General features: G+C 44.5%; 1 protein-coding gene and 1 long non-coding RNA gene across 2 annotated transcripts in view; both read left to right on the forward strand.

Moving 5' to 3' along the window:
• Nucleotides 1-2,601, forward strand: part of LOC144690292 (mesothelin-like protein) — a 46,639-nt gene extending 44,038 nt beyond the window's left edge. The window contains exon 8 of the mRNA XM_078557648.1: nucleotides 2,460-2,601. Coding sequence (XP_078413774.1) covers nucleotides 2,460-2,601 — 142 coding nt within the window. The remainder of the gene's footprint in view (nucleotides 1-2,459) is intronic.
• Nucleotides 2,602-2,779: 178 nt separating this feature from the next.
• On the forward strand, nucleotides 2,780-12,680 carry LOC144691235 (uncharacterized). Its single transcript, XR_013579069.1, has 3 exons — nucleotides 2,780-2,869; nucleotides 11,428-11,614; nucleotides 12,051-12,680. It is a non-coding gene; the product is annotated as an uncharacterized LOC144691235 (long non-coding RNA).
• The last annotated feature ends 512 nt before the right edge of the window (nucleotides 12,681-13,192 follow it).

The following is a 13,192-nucleotide window of genomic DNA, read 5'->3' on the forward strand; positions in this document are numbered from 1 at the left end:
TTTGGCCCATTCACTTGTTACAGACAGGAGGAGGATTAATTTAAACAGCCCTGATCTCTCCACTCACTATCTGTTCGCAAACAGAAAGGTGTTTTTGATTTCTGATTTCCCCCTTTATAAGAGGTAGTGTATTTTCCCCACCCCTTCGGTTTTGGAGTTATCCAATCCTCTATTAATAATCCAACAGTAAACTCGAGATAAGGTAAAATAAGAGGGTTGGTTTATTTTACACAAACACAAAATGTGAGAAGGGGTTTCGCAATGTCCGCTGCTTTTGCATTCATACAATAAAAGAGAGATAAGGGAAAGAAAGGGGGTTCAGGGCAAAGACCATGATAAAAACAAGAGTTATGGTTTCACTTGAGTCCAAAGTCCAGAATCAATGTCCAAGGAAGATTCTTTTAGGTGGCTTTGTCTGGCAGAATTCCTGGTCTTGGTCCTAGGAACCCAGATGCAGATTGAGTCTGTTGAAGATGCAGCAAAGCATTTTTGTATCCTGGGTATTAGTTCATTCTGTAAGCGAAATACAGGATTCTTTCTGGAGATCAGACTCTGAGAGAGATGAAGGTCAGAGACAGGCTGGTAGCCTGGAGTTCAGTTTTCTCCTGAGGTTAAACTGCAACTGAAGATGGAATCCAAAATGGGTACAATTAAAGCAATTCAAACAGCTCAAGTCTCTGTCACGTGACAGGGTGGTTTCAGGTCGAGCTATTCAGCAAACAGGCACCCTTGTTAAACCCATTGTGTTTTGAGCAGGTAACTGAAGAACCATTAGCACAACATTGGAGATGAGGATCCTTAAAGCTCTGCTTTTGTCCAGCACTGGCTGGTACAGATGCCTCATCTATTAGCCCTTTGTGTTGGCTTGGCTGGGATGTCTATACGATGCAAGAAGTGTTACACGCTAGGAGTTTGATGAGTTAGCCTTAGTCAAAGTTTTGTCCATTCACTTCATCTCATAGATGTTTACAGCGCAGACGAGGCTAATCGACTCATCGTGTCCGTGCCGGTCAACAAAGATCTGACAATGCTAATCCCATTTTCCGGCCCTTGGCCCATAGCCCTGAAGGCTACGGCAGAGAAATAACAAGGGGGAGAAGACACTGGTGGGAGTAGTCTATAGACCCCCAACAGTAGCTTATACTGTAGGACAGAAAATAAATCAGGAGGTAATAAGGGCATGTAAAAAAGGTAGTACATTAATCATGGGTGACTTTAATCTTCATGTAGATTGAGAAAATCATGTGATCAACTGTGGCCATTTTATCAGTCCAGCTATTTGTCCATTTTTAAAAAAGTAATAAGTTTATAATAAAAGTAAAATACTGTCAATGCTGTAAAAGTGAAATAAAAACAGAAAATGCTTGGAAAACTCAGCAGGTCTGACAGCATCTGTGAAAGCATTCTGCTTCCTTACCTTTATGCCACTATCAGCACCTCCTTTAGCCCTTACCACTAGCGTTAACATTCCATTTGTCTTTTTGTCCATGATATCTTTGTTTATCTCTCCTTAGCCCCCACCTATCGCTGGCCTTCTATTCAGCTTCACCTGCTCCACCCCCTTAAACAGTATAAATTTCATCACATATCTACTTTCTTTAGCTCTGAAGAAGGGTCATACGGACTCGAAACGTTAACTCTGTTTCTCACTCAACAGATGCTGTCGGACCTGCTGAGTTTTTTCCAGCATTTTCTGTTTTTATTAATAAGTTTATAAAGTAGCCAGGATGATATAGATACATATATTTTTCTTCCTGTCTTCTGATCATGACACACTAATTTGAAAGATAAGCCTGCCTAGTAAAAATATACATAGAAAGATCTTATAATGAATTTGAAACATACTAAATAACAAAAGCCGACTTTGGTCAATACTTGCAATGGAGCCTGGAGACCATCAAACCTGAGGAATTCAAGAAGTTTCAGATGAGATGCTACAGTAACAACTATGACAATACTGACAGTTCTGAGGAGCATTTTATGTGAACAGGTAATTCCTGTTTCAATGGGCCAAATTATCCATTTCCATTGTGCTGTAACAGGTAAAAAAAAAACAGCATCTATGATAAATGGCTCCAACGAAGAAAGAACTTACCCTTATATAACGCCTTTCACCACCTCTCAAATATGGTTTAGCCCCTACCATCAAATCTGCAGCTGATAGCTCCCCATTTCTCTGGATTCTTCAAAATGCTGTACTTCCTCAGTACTGTACTGAAATCTATATTATGTGCTCAAGTCCAAGAGTGATACTTGAATTCTTTTGACTTAGAAATTAATGTTGCCACTGATCCAAGGCAGACCTTTCATAGTGAGTTCTCTGTATATCAAGTTGGATGGGCCTCCTCCTTCAGTACCAATGGTGCAGGAGATTGTGACCTTCTTAGTGAAGGCAAACTATCATAGTCCTTAAAAAGGCTTGTTAACCAAAATATAACATCACAACCATTCTGTTGCAGGAAAGCAAAGCCACTTGATATTTCTACATGTTCTCAGGCAAAGAAAGACATAATTTTTGGGATTGCTAAAGTTGCATTCCAGGACCAAACTGGTGATCCAAATACTTATTATAACCTCATTAAGCCGTATGTTGGTAAGTAATATTACAAACTGATTTGATGATTAGTTGAACAGTTTGAGGATATTGTTAACATTAAAGACATTTCCCAATGAAAGAGATGAGATTTTCCAACTCTTCTCCCTTTCCTAATCTGGTTTATATTAAAAGACACATGTATGCACACTAAACGAACAGCTTTTTTCCTTTTCTGAAGGTGGTGCCCTGGCAGCTGATTTACAGAGTTTAGCTGCCAGAAGGATTAACATGGACTTTGAGACATTCAAGGGACTCAACCCTCCTGAATTAGAAGTAGGTGTCAATGGAAAGTTTTAATTTTCTGATGTCCGAGTTATTGTTCTGTCTGCGTTTTTGTCTTAAGTGATTTTCCTTAAGATTGTTAAATGAGGCAAACATTGTGGAAACTTCAGTCTAATTTCCAGAGACACTGAAACAGGCCTGTCCAAATCTTTAGGGCTGAATTTTCCAGCCCCTATGGAGGGCTTGTAGGCAGGAGGGCCGAGAAAATAGTGGGGGACCCAAATCGGGGCGGATCCCCGACACATTCTGACCATCAGAGATGTTTCACATGGACTGGCAGGGAGCTGTATTGGTGTCCACACCACAGAAGTGGGCTGCCAATTAAGCTGATTATGGATCCAATTAGGTCTGATTTTGCACTCATCAGCATTTTGTCATCAGCGGAGCATACATTCCCTGCCCCGTGTGGAGTCCGCTGTCTCCCTGGAGATGGCCTCCCTGCAGCAGGCTGGGGGGTTATGCGAGCTGGAGGCTTCACTCCCCAAATAGGGGGTCTGCAGGCAGAAAAGACCACCAATTTCTGTGCCTGGAGGAGGTTTCCCCTCTGCTTCAAGTGACCTATTGGCTTTGCCGCAATAATTTTAACTCTAAATACCCATCTCAAAGTGCACCATGTGTTGAGATGCCCTCTCAGTTGCCGATCTGCCTCAGCAGCACCTACCTCTCCCATTGGGAGTGCAGAGGGTCCTGAGCTGACAGCCCTCTAATTGGCAGCATCGAGAGCCCATCTTGAGGAAGATGGCACCATCGGGCATGATGCAGGTAATTGCCGGCTTAGGACCTTCATTTGGTCGGGGTCCTGAAGCCCATGGGCAGAATTTTGAGGTTGGCGGGCGGGCGCAGTCGATGGGACCAAGGATAGTGGGACCAAGGGCAGACGGGAAACAGCCCGTGATTGGTCCACGACTGCCTGCCCAGCGTGAAATGTGGCTATTCACTGGTCGGGAAGGGCCAAGTCGGGGGCGGGGGCTTGTCGGCCACTGAGTCCAATGGTGACCCGGCGTCCAGTTTAAAAATGCCCCACGCAGCCCCTGACAGGCTGCCACAGAAGGACGTCTGTTCTGCATTGTTTTGATGGAGTCGAGGGTGGCTGGAGACGCCAGGAGGGAGAGCTGGCTGGGTGGGCACTCGCCCCCCCACCCCCGCTTTTCGGATGAGTGCCTCTTGGTCCTGTTGGAGGAGGTGGCTGCCAGGAGAGACGCCTTTGTCCCCAGAGATGGGAGGAGGAGGCCACCGCATCTCACAAAGACGACATAGGAGGAGGTGGCAGCGCTGGTGAGCAGCCATGATGTGGCACGGCGCACCTGGGTACAGTGCCAGAAGAGGTTCAATGACCTGCTGCTCTCAGGAAGGGTGAGTACCGTGTTGGCATTGGTCAGTGTGCATAAATGTTAAGGTGTGGTCATCCCCCCCCATGGACCTCAGGGGTGTTAGAGTCTGAGTGCCAACTGTCAGTGACGCTGGAGCTGGTCAGGGGGGTGAGCCCTGGCTGCTTGGACTGAGTGCCTTGCAGTTTGATGGCCACGACCCGGATGTGCCCTATGAGGTGTTCCTCAGGTGGGGTTGACCAGGCTGCAATGGTGCTGCAGGCAGAGAGTAGACTAATCAATGCTGCTGTGTCCTTTCAGGAGAAGACAAGCCATAACCTAGCAGAGAGGGCACTTACAGGCAGAGGCTCGACCAACCTGCCGTTGGTCAGCAGGCTCGAGCAGGACGCCCTAGAGCTGGAGAGTCAGCACCCTCCACATGCAACCGGATGTGGAGAGGTAGGGGTGCCAGACGGAGGTGAGAGTGTAGTGCACAGAGGTGTGAGTTTCGGTTGGTGCAAACATTCTAATGTAGTCTCTTTATTGATGGGAGCCTCAAACCTGGAGTCCCCATTGATCATTGAAAGACGATGGCACCATGATGCAGATCTCCATTGTGTCACCAGGGTGGCTGGCATGCAAAGTGACAGTGTGATGACTTAAACTAATGACATGTCCTTGGTCTCCCTTTTAGATTCACCAGTGGTACTCACTCTCTGGATCCTGAAGGGCCACTCCTGATGCCATAGGACAACCTGGCTTCATTTTCACCTGTGCCATATCCGCTCTCTGAAGCAGGCACCAATGCAGATACCAGCACCTCAGTGGGCAGTAGATCGGTGGCTAGAATGTCGGTGCACACTGGTGAGGGCACTTCACACTCGCTTGAGGTGCAGGCGGAGACGGAGTCTCCACTGGCCAGAGGACAACTGCCAGGGTCATCAAGGCCAACAGGACAGCAGAGTCAGCGGGCTGTCTCCAATGCCGGTGCCAGTGAGGAGTAGGCACCAAGACGTAGCACTTGGAAACGTAAGCTTAAGGCACCAAGAGCACAAGAGGGACAGTTCACAGGTGATTTTCTGTTTGTTTATGTTTGGTTTATATGTCTGCTGGTGTGGACATCAACACCAGTAATTGTAACGTCATAATGATTTCAATGTGGCGATAACATTAAATTTGCTTTGGTTCTGATGGCTTGAATATCCTTTATCCTTTTTCTTTCTGGTGCAGTGTATGCCAGTATGTAACGCTGGATGTGAATGGCTGGATACTTTATTGCACAAGGATTGAGTGGACTTTGGGTGCAATTGAAGGGGTCATTTCAGACATCCGGGAGGTGGCAGTCCTGGCATGAGGTGGAAGCAGATCTTTCATAGCCTAGCTGGAGGTGCATTGGATCAAAGCGTCCCAGCCTCCCCGAAGGATACAGAGGTCTGCCTCCACGCCCTCAGCATTCTCCTCACCATGCTCCTCTTCTGACTCACTACTGGATTCATCCTCTGTGGCCTGTGCAGCTGTGTCAAGATCCTCTTCCTCCAGTGGGTCCCCTTGCCAGTGCCAGATTGTGGAGAGTGCAGCATGCAACCACTATCAGTGACACCTGCTCTGGGGGGTATTGTAGTGCGCCCCCTGAATGGTCCAGGCATCGGAAGTGCATTTTGAGAAGACCTATGGTTCTCTCTACCACCACCCTTGTGGAGGCATGGCTCCTGTTATAATGCTGCTTGGCCTCTGTTCTTGTGTGGCAGAGAGGCGTCATGAGCCACATTTTCAAGGGATAGCTCTTGTCACCCAGCAGCCATCCATCCAGTCAGGCTGGAGCACTGAAGAGCCTCGGCACCTGGTTGTATCTCAGGATGTAAGCATCATGGGAGCTGCCTGGGTACCTTGCAGAACCTGTCTCCTGTGGTCACACACTATCTGCACGTTCATGGAGTGGAACCCCTTCTTGTTGACAAAGGCACCCGGCTGACCTGCTGGCACCCTGATGGCCACATGTGTGCAGTCCATGGCACCCTGGGCACAGGGGAAACCAGAAATCACTGCAAAATCCCTGGCTCGCTCAGCCTGGCTGGCCTTGTACGTACAGTAAAGAATAAATGTCAGTACCACCTGAACAGAGCTTCTGTCACCAGCTTGATGCAACAGCTGATTGGGAGACTCCACACAGATTCCCCACTGGCCCCTGGAAAGAGCCAGAGGCATAGAAGTTGAAGACCACTGTGACCTTCAGAGCCACTGGCATGGGGTGTCCGTCCACACAGTCAAAGCTGATCTCAGGCCCAATCATCTGACAGTTGGAGTTCACTGTCTTCCTTGAGAGGCGGAGCCTCCTTCAGCATCAGACATATTGAGGTAGCTGCATCGCCGCATGTAAACCCTGGCAGCAGGATAGTGGCACTTTCTGCAGCCCCTTCCACCTTGGACTTCCTGTTGGCCCTGTGCCCCTTGTGCCTGCGCCTCTCCTCCCACAGGTCCCTGCCCTGAAAGCTGCATTGGGACACCTGGCCTCCTCCCCCTTCTGCCCCTCTCTTCCTCCTCAGAGGAGGTGCCACCAGCAGAGAGCACAATCCCCATTACCAGGGTAACGGAAGGCTGTCTGATACCTGGAAGGATCCACATGGTCTGAATTCTCCAGGGGCCTTGGAGACACCAAGGGGACCTGAAATGAAGCCCCGAACAGAGATGAAGCTGCCAAGTACCAATAAGTCACCAGCAGCAAACTATCTACCAAACTCCCCACTACTGGCACTGGCAATGCTGCTGACCCCTTTTATCCCGCCCGTGGATGAGACTTTTGAAATTGTCGGCTGGCCGCCTGCCTGTTTTGCCCGTGCGACGAGCGCAAAATCACAAGGGCAACGAGAATGCAGCTCCAATAGGCTTTTTAATGGCCTTAAGTGGCCTCTTAATTAATGGCAGGCGCAGCTCCGGCACCCGCTCATGCCTGCCGACTGAAATATTGAGCGAGGTGCACGATGACGTCGGGACGCTTACCCGATGTCATCGCACGCTATTTTACATCCGAGCATGTCGGGTACGTGCCCACACGCCGAGTGAAAAATTCTGCCACATGGAAAAATCCAGCTCTTAGTCTCAGTGAACCCTGGAGTCCCACAGGGCATGTATCTAATATTAAAATGCAAATCACCAAACTGAAGCAATTTTCATGTGGCTGTGAATTAATATATCAAATAATTAAGTTAATATTTATTATTGTGAGCAGTTGGTGCATTTATTTTAAACATTGAGGTTATTTTGGTGCAAGGGTGAAAACTGATGCTAAGTGGTGTTATGCTGATAAAATTTGTCTGTTTGAAAGTCTGGTTTTAATCCAGAATTTAGGCCCTAATTGCTGATTAACGTCATTTGAATTTGCCCGAGTGTGCTAAAACAGACAGCTGCAGGTTTAGCAATCAAATGCTGATTAAACACAATTTTTATCCAGCAGTGTATGTATACACCGTGCACCCTCTTCCATTGAGGGTATGGACTGTGCTGGTTAACATGGTGGTGTATTTCAGGATGACTTAAGGCCCAAGTTAGGCAGCTCCTAGATTTTCAGATGTGGCACTGGAGGTCCTGGAGGAGGAGGTCCGGGTGGGGGAGGAACCTACAGTGGGGAAGGTGTCCGCCTCGTCCTCTTGTCTCTTCTCTCGTACAGCAGCTGCTGCTGCTCTGCATACCCTCATCTTCCTCTTTCCATTCCTCTTACAGACCACGGGTGCCCTTAGCAAAATGTTGATGGCCAAGCACTCTCTTTCTCCTGACTTTTATAAAATATCCAATAAGGTAGAGTAGCACAACACATGCCTTGTTTCAGGTGAAGTCCTCAGAGAATTCCCAAAATAAATGTTGATGGAGTGCGGTAAAGTCTTGATAGTTGGCCCAGGAAATCTGCTGATGCATTTCAAAAGTCATCTTCAAATCTCCAGCCTTGAGTGAAAAGTAAAAGATGGTTAAATCCTTTGAGTCATGCTCAAAATCCTCTGGAACAACTTGTCCAAGGATAAGCTCTGGAATTCCCTCCATAAACCTCTCCACCTCTCGACCACACCTTCCTCCTTTAAGACACTTCTTAATCTGACCTAATATCTCCTTATGTGGCTTGATCATAAGATCATGATCATAAGATTATAAGAACTACGAACAGGGGTAGACCATTTGGCCCATCGAGCCTGCTCTGCCATAAGATCATGGCTGATCTGATTATGGCCTCAACTCCACTTTGCTGCCTGCCCCCACAGCCCACCAACACCACCCCCCTGCCCCCAACATAACCCTTAACTCCCTTGTGAATCAAAATCAGTTTAACTCAACCTTGAATATGTTCAATGACCCACAGTTTCCACTGCTGCCTATGGAAGAGAATTCCAAAGACTAACTACCCTCTGAGAGGAGAAATTCCTCCTTATCTCAGTCTTAAATGGGAGACCCCTTATTTTTAAACTGTGCCCCCAATACTAGATTCCTCCACGAGGGGAATCAATCTCTCAGCAACCACCCTGTCAAGCCCCCTCAGAATCTTATTTGTTTCAATAAGATCATCTCTCATTCTTCTAAACTCCAATGTGTATAGGTCCAACCTGCTTAACATTTCCTCAAAGGAAAATCCTTTCATCCCAGGAATCAGCCTAGCAAATCTTCCCTGAACTGCAAGTATATCCCTCCTAAGGACACCACAGCTGTACACAGTAGTCTAGGTGTGGTCTCACCAATGTCCTGTACAGTTGTAGCAAGATCTTCCTACTTTTACACTCCATCTCCCTTGCTATAATGGTCAATATTCCATTGCCCTCCTAATTACTTGCTGTATCTGCATGCTAACTTTTTTGTGCTTCGTGCACAAGGACACCCAGCTCCCTCTGTCATGTTTTACAGTGCTCCTGCAAAGAACCTTGGGGTGTTTTATTATATTAAAGGCACTATATAAATATATAAACAGTAGTTGATTATTACCAATCAGCTGGTTGCCGTTAAGAGAGGTCATGTGTTCTTCACAAAAATGACATGCAAGCTCCTTGATGAGCACCAGTGACAATCAGCCCATTAACAATCCTCCCTGTAGTCATTCCAATTGAAAGCTTCAACTCCTTTACTAAGATGGTGTCTTGTGCTAAATGTGGGCTGAACCAGCGTTCCAGGTTAAGCCCACCATCTCGGCCACCTCAGAAACTCTTTAGTGCCTGAAGTATCCAGGCAAAATCGGCCCCTAAATTTCAGGCGGGAGAAAAATGAACCAAGTTACTGCATTTTACTCAATAGAATTTTGTAATTATCACTTTCATAATACATTCTTGTTTATTTTCAATTCTTCATAAAGTTCCAGTTCCTTATACTCTATCCCACTTACTTTAAATTGGGATGTTCCTTCTTACTGACCATATTTCCACAAAGAAGAGCCACAATATCTTATCACGAGCCAGTTACAAGCACTAATAATAGTTTTTTAATGATATTCTCCAGGTGTGGGCATCACTGGCAAGGCTGGCATTTATTGCCCCTCACTAATTGCCCTAAAGAAGTGGTGATGGGCCTTCTCCTTGTAGCCAGCTTCTTCATTCGTGGTTTAATACAACTAAGTATCTTGCTAGATAGCTTTAGAGGACTGTTGAGGGTCAAGCATAAATAAAAACAGAAAATTCTGGAACCACTCAGCGGATCTGGCAGATCTATGGAGAGAGAAAGAGAGTTTGTGTTTCAAGTCTGTGATCTTTAATCAGAACTGAAAAAAGTTAGAAATGTGATAGGTTTCAAACAAATGGTGCAAAGCCAAAGATAGTGGTAATGGACAAGTAACAAAACTAAAGATGTGTCTGGATCAGGTGGGAATGGCAGGATTGTTGCTGTCCAACAACAAAGTAAAGGGATTAAGGAAGAAACAAGAGAAGAAACCAAACCAAGATTAAAATACTGAACAAAATGGGAGCAGATGTTATGACCTAAAATGACTGAGCTCAATGTTGAGTCCAGAAGGCAATAAAGTGTCCAGTTGAAAGACAGTTGTTGTTCCTTGAGCTTATGTTGAGCTTCACTGGAACACTAGCAGGCCAAGGACAGAAAGGTCAGAGTGGGAGGAAGATAGAGAATTGAAATGACAGGTGGCAGGACACTCAGGGTCATGCTTGTGAACTGAATGGAGGTATTTTGCAAAGCAGTCAATATCTGCATTTGGTCTCCCCGGTGTAGAGGAGACCACATTGTGAGCAGCAAAGGAGCATGGTGCAGATTCACCAGAATGATACCAGAGCTTCAAGGATTAGATTATGAGGGGAGATTACATGAACTAGGCTTGTATTCTCTTTAATATAGAAGGGAAGGGGTGATTTGATCAAAACGATTGCAATTTTTAACTGATAGAGTAAATAAAGAGAAACTTTTTCCATTGGTGGGCAAGACTAGGACAAGGAGACAAAACCTCAAAGTCAGAGCCAGGCAATTCAGGAGGGAAATTATGAAACATTTCTCCACAAAAAGAGTTCTAGAAGTGTTGAACTCTCTCACACAAAAAGCAATAGTTACTAACTCAATTAATATTTTAAATCTGAGATCAATAGGTATTTGCTAGCCGAGGGTCTTAATGGATATGGAGCCAAAGCAGGTGAATGGAGTTAGAATAGAGATCAGTCAGGATCTCATTGAATTGTGGAGCAGGCTCGAGGAGCTGAATGGCCTACTCCTGTTCCTATGTACACATACTACTTCAAGCTGGCAAACTTAAAATGATCATTACTGGAATACACTGAACTTAAATAAAAATAAACATTATCCCAATATCCTTATGTGCTATACCTGAGGCCTTTCTCTCAGGTTCCCTTCAAGCTTTCTATTGGCATAGTAGTGAGCAAGTGTACAAGGGATAGATATATTCTTGGTCATTTTTGGTTAGTATTTGACTAATTTTAAGTATGTTTTTTGTTGTGTGTGTAAATTACATAGAACAACATTGAATTCATAGCATAGAAATAAGCTATTTGGCTAGCTGGTATGTGCTGGTATTTATGTCTCACACAGCCATCTCTGGCCATCTCACCCCATCAGCATAACTTTTTATTCCTTTCACCCTCATGTACTTATCCAGCTTCACCCTTGACTCTAGAAGATTTTTAATTAAGTAAAAGGCTCCTGTTTTTAATTTTACACAAAGAGGTACTGTGATTCAACACGTGTTCAATAGGGGAAGATTGATCTAAGAACAAGCAAACTGACCATCTTACAATAGTACCATTTTAACTCTTTCAGAAACTCAGTGCTCAGAACCTACATGATCTTCTTGGGGTAAACCTTAATTCCCTTAAAGAAAATGAAAATCACGAACTAATGCGGCGTTGGGTTAACTCACACACAGTAGATGAGGTTATGAGTCTAGGAATTGGACTTCAAGGAGGAATATCACCTGCTGGACTTGGAATCTTTTCCTTTAAGGAACGTAAGTGGCATTTTACATCTGATGTTCTCCACACTGTCAAGAACATTGAGTAGTATCTAGGACTGGTTGACACCATCATGGGAGCAAAGTAAAAATAGTTTATTTGAAAGCTATGCTGTCCTTGAGGATACATATATATGCTTATATAAAGACTCAAAACTAACAAGGCAGTTAACCAAGCAATGTCACAATCACTTACATTCATAAATAATTATATAGAAGAGCGTACAGAACCAGCAAACAAGTCATGTTATTTTGTACAACTAGAAGTATTTAACAAAATAAAGTGTAAAAGAAAATCAGTTTGAAAAGTGAACACTCTGCTTTTTAGTGTGTTTGTGAAAGGTGCTGTTTTACATTAAATATAAACCCAGCTTGAAAAAGATTGAAGGATGTTGTGGAGGTTAATTATTTACAATGTGTTTCTTTATTTCAGTTTATGGACTGAATAATTTAGCTTCAGTCAAGAGCTCCAGTCTCCTGCTTTCCATCTGCATTGCTGTGATGGGAATCACATTGCAATATCTTTGATAAACTGCGATTCACCCCATCTGTGCTTTCTGGCATGTTAAATGGAAAGAATCTGAATTTCTGGCATCAAGAATCCAGTAAGGGATATTAATGATGGTTACATACAGAGTGGATCTGTTTGTAACAAGCCCCTTTGAACTGGCTTTGACATCTTCCAGAGGAATCACCTGCCGGGTGTAAATCATCACGGAAATTTGGGTAATGGCTTCGGACTGTCACTGGAAATACAGGGAATTTCTTGGGACATGTTCCTGATCTATCTGTATATATGGTCTACAAGTCATATTTCAAGCAATGTCCAGCCAAGTACACAGCCTCAGACTCCCAACACTGCCTTCCTCCTACAATGTATGGTTTTTTTTAAAGCTGGATGAATACTTCTATATTATCATGCTTTCTTTTTTTAAGATTCGTAGGGAGTGGATTGGGTAGCTTTCTTCTGTAAGTTGTTTGCAATGAAAACATCAATCTGGATGTGAAAAAACATGATCTCATTTTAAACGGTGAATAAAGGTGACTGAATGAGCAATGGTGACACACTTTGACCTTTCACTTCATTATTAAAAAGTACTCCAAACCATGTCTATTCATTTCTATCTGATGGGCTCCTTATTTACTGTATGCATGAATAATATGCAAAATGATTTTCTTCACTCTTTAGAGAACACTATTAATACTCTGTAATAGAAAGATATGCTATTACTTAACTGAGATAGACAGATATTTGTAGCAAGTGACAGGCTTGGCCGTAATGTACAAAACATAATGCTGATAAAAATCGATGAACATATGCCAGAAAAACTGGGTGAAGCAATTTTGAATATAATTTAGATGTCACAAGTGGGCAGAATGTAGAGAAACGTACCCAAGGGTAGCAGATAATAAAGACTAAGGTTTAAAAATTTGGTTCTATAGCCCCAGTAAGTTTTGGAGTATTGGTGCTGGAAAGAAAAATGGCACCTGCGCTGCTCCCCACCATTTATGGCACGGCTGACAGCCAACGCCAGCTTGTTATGTTAATGTTAGAACCCTCTCACAATGAAGTGC

The sequence above is a fragment of the Cetorhinus maximus genome, chromosome 15, assembly GCF_964194155.1.
Source record: "Cetorhinus maximus chromosome 15, sCetMax3.hap1.1, whole genome shotgun sequence".
Lineage (NCBI taxonomy): Eukaryota > Metazoa > Chordata > Chondrichthyes > Lamniformes > Cetorhinidae > Cetorhinus > Cetorhinus maximus.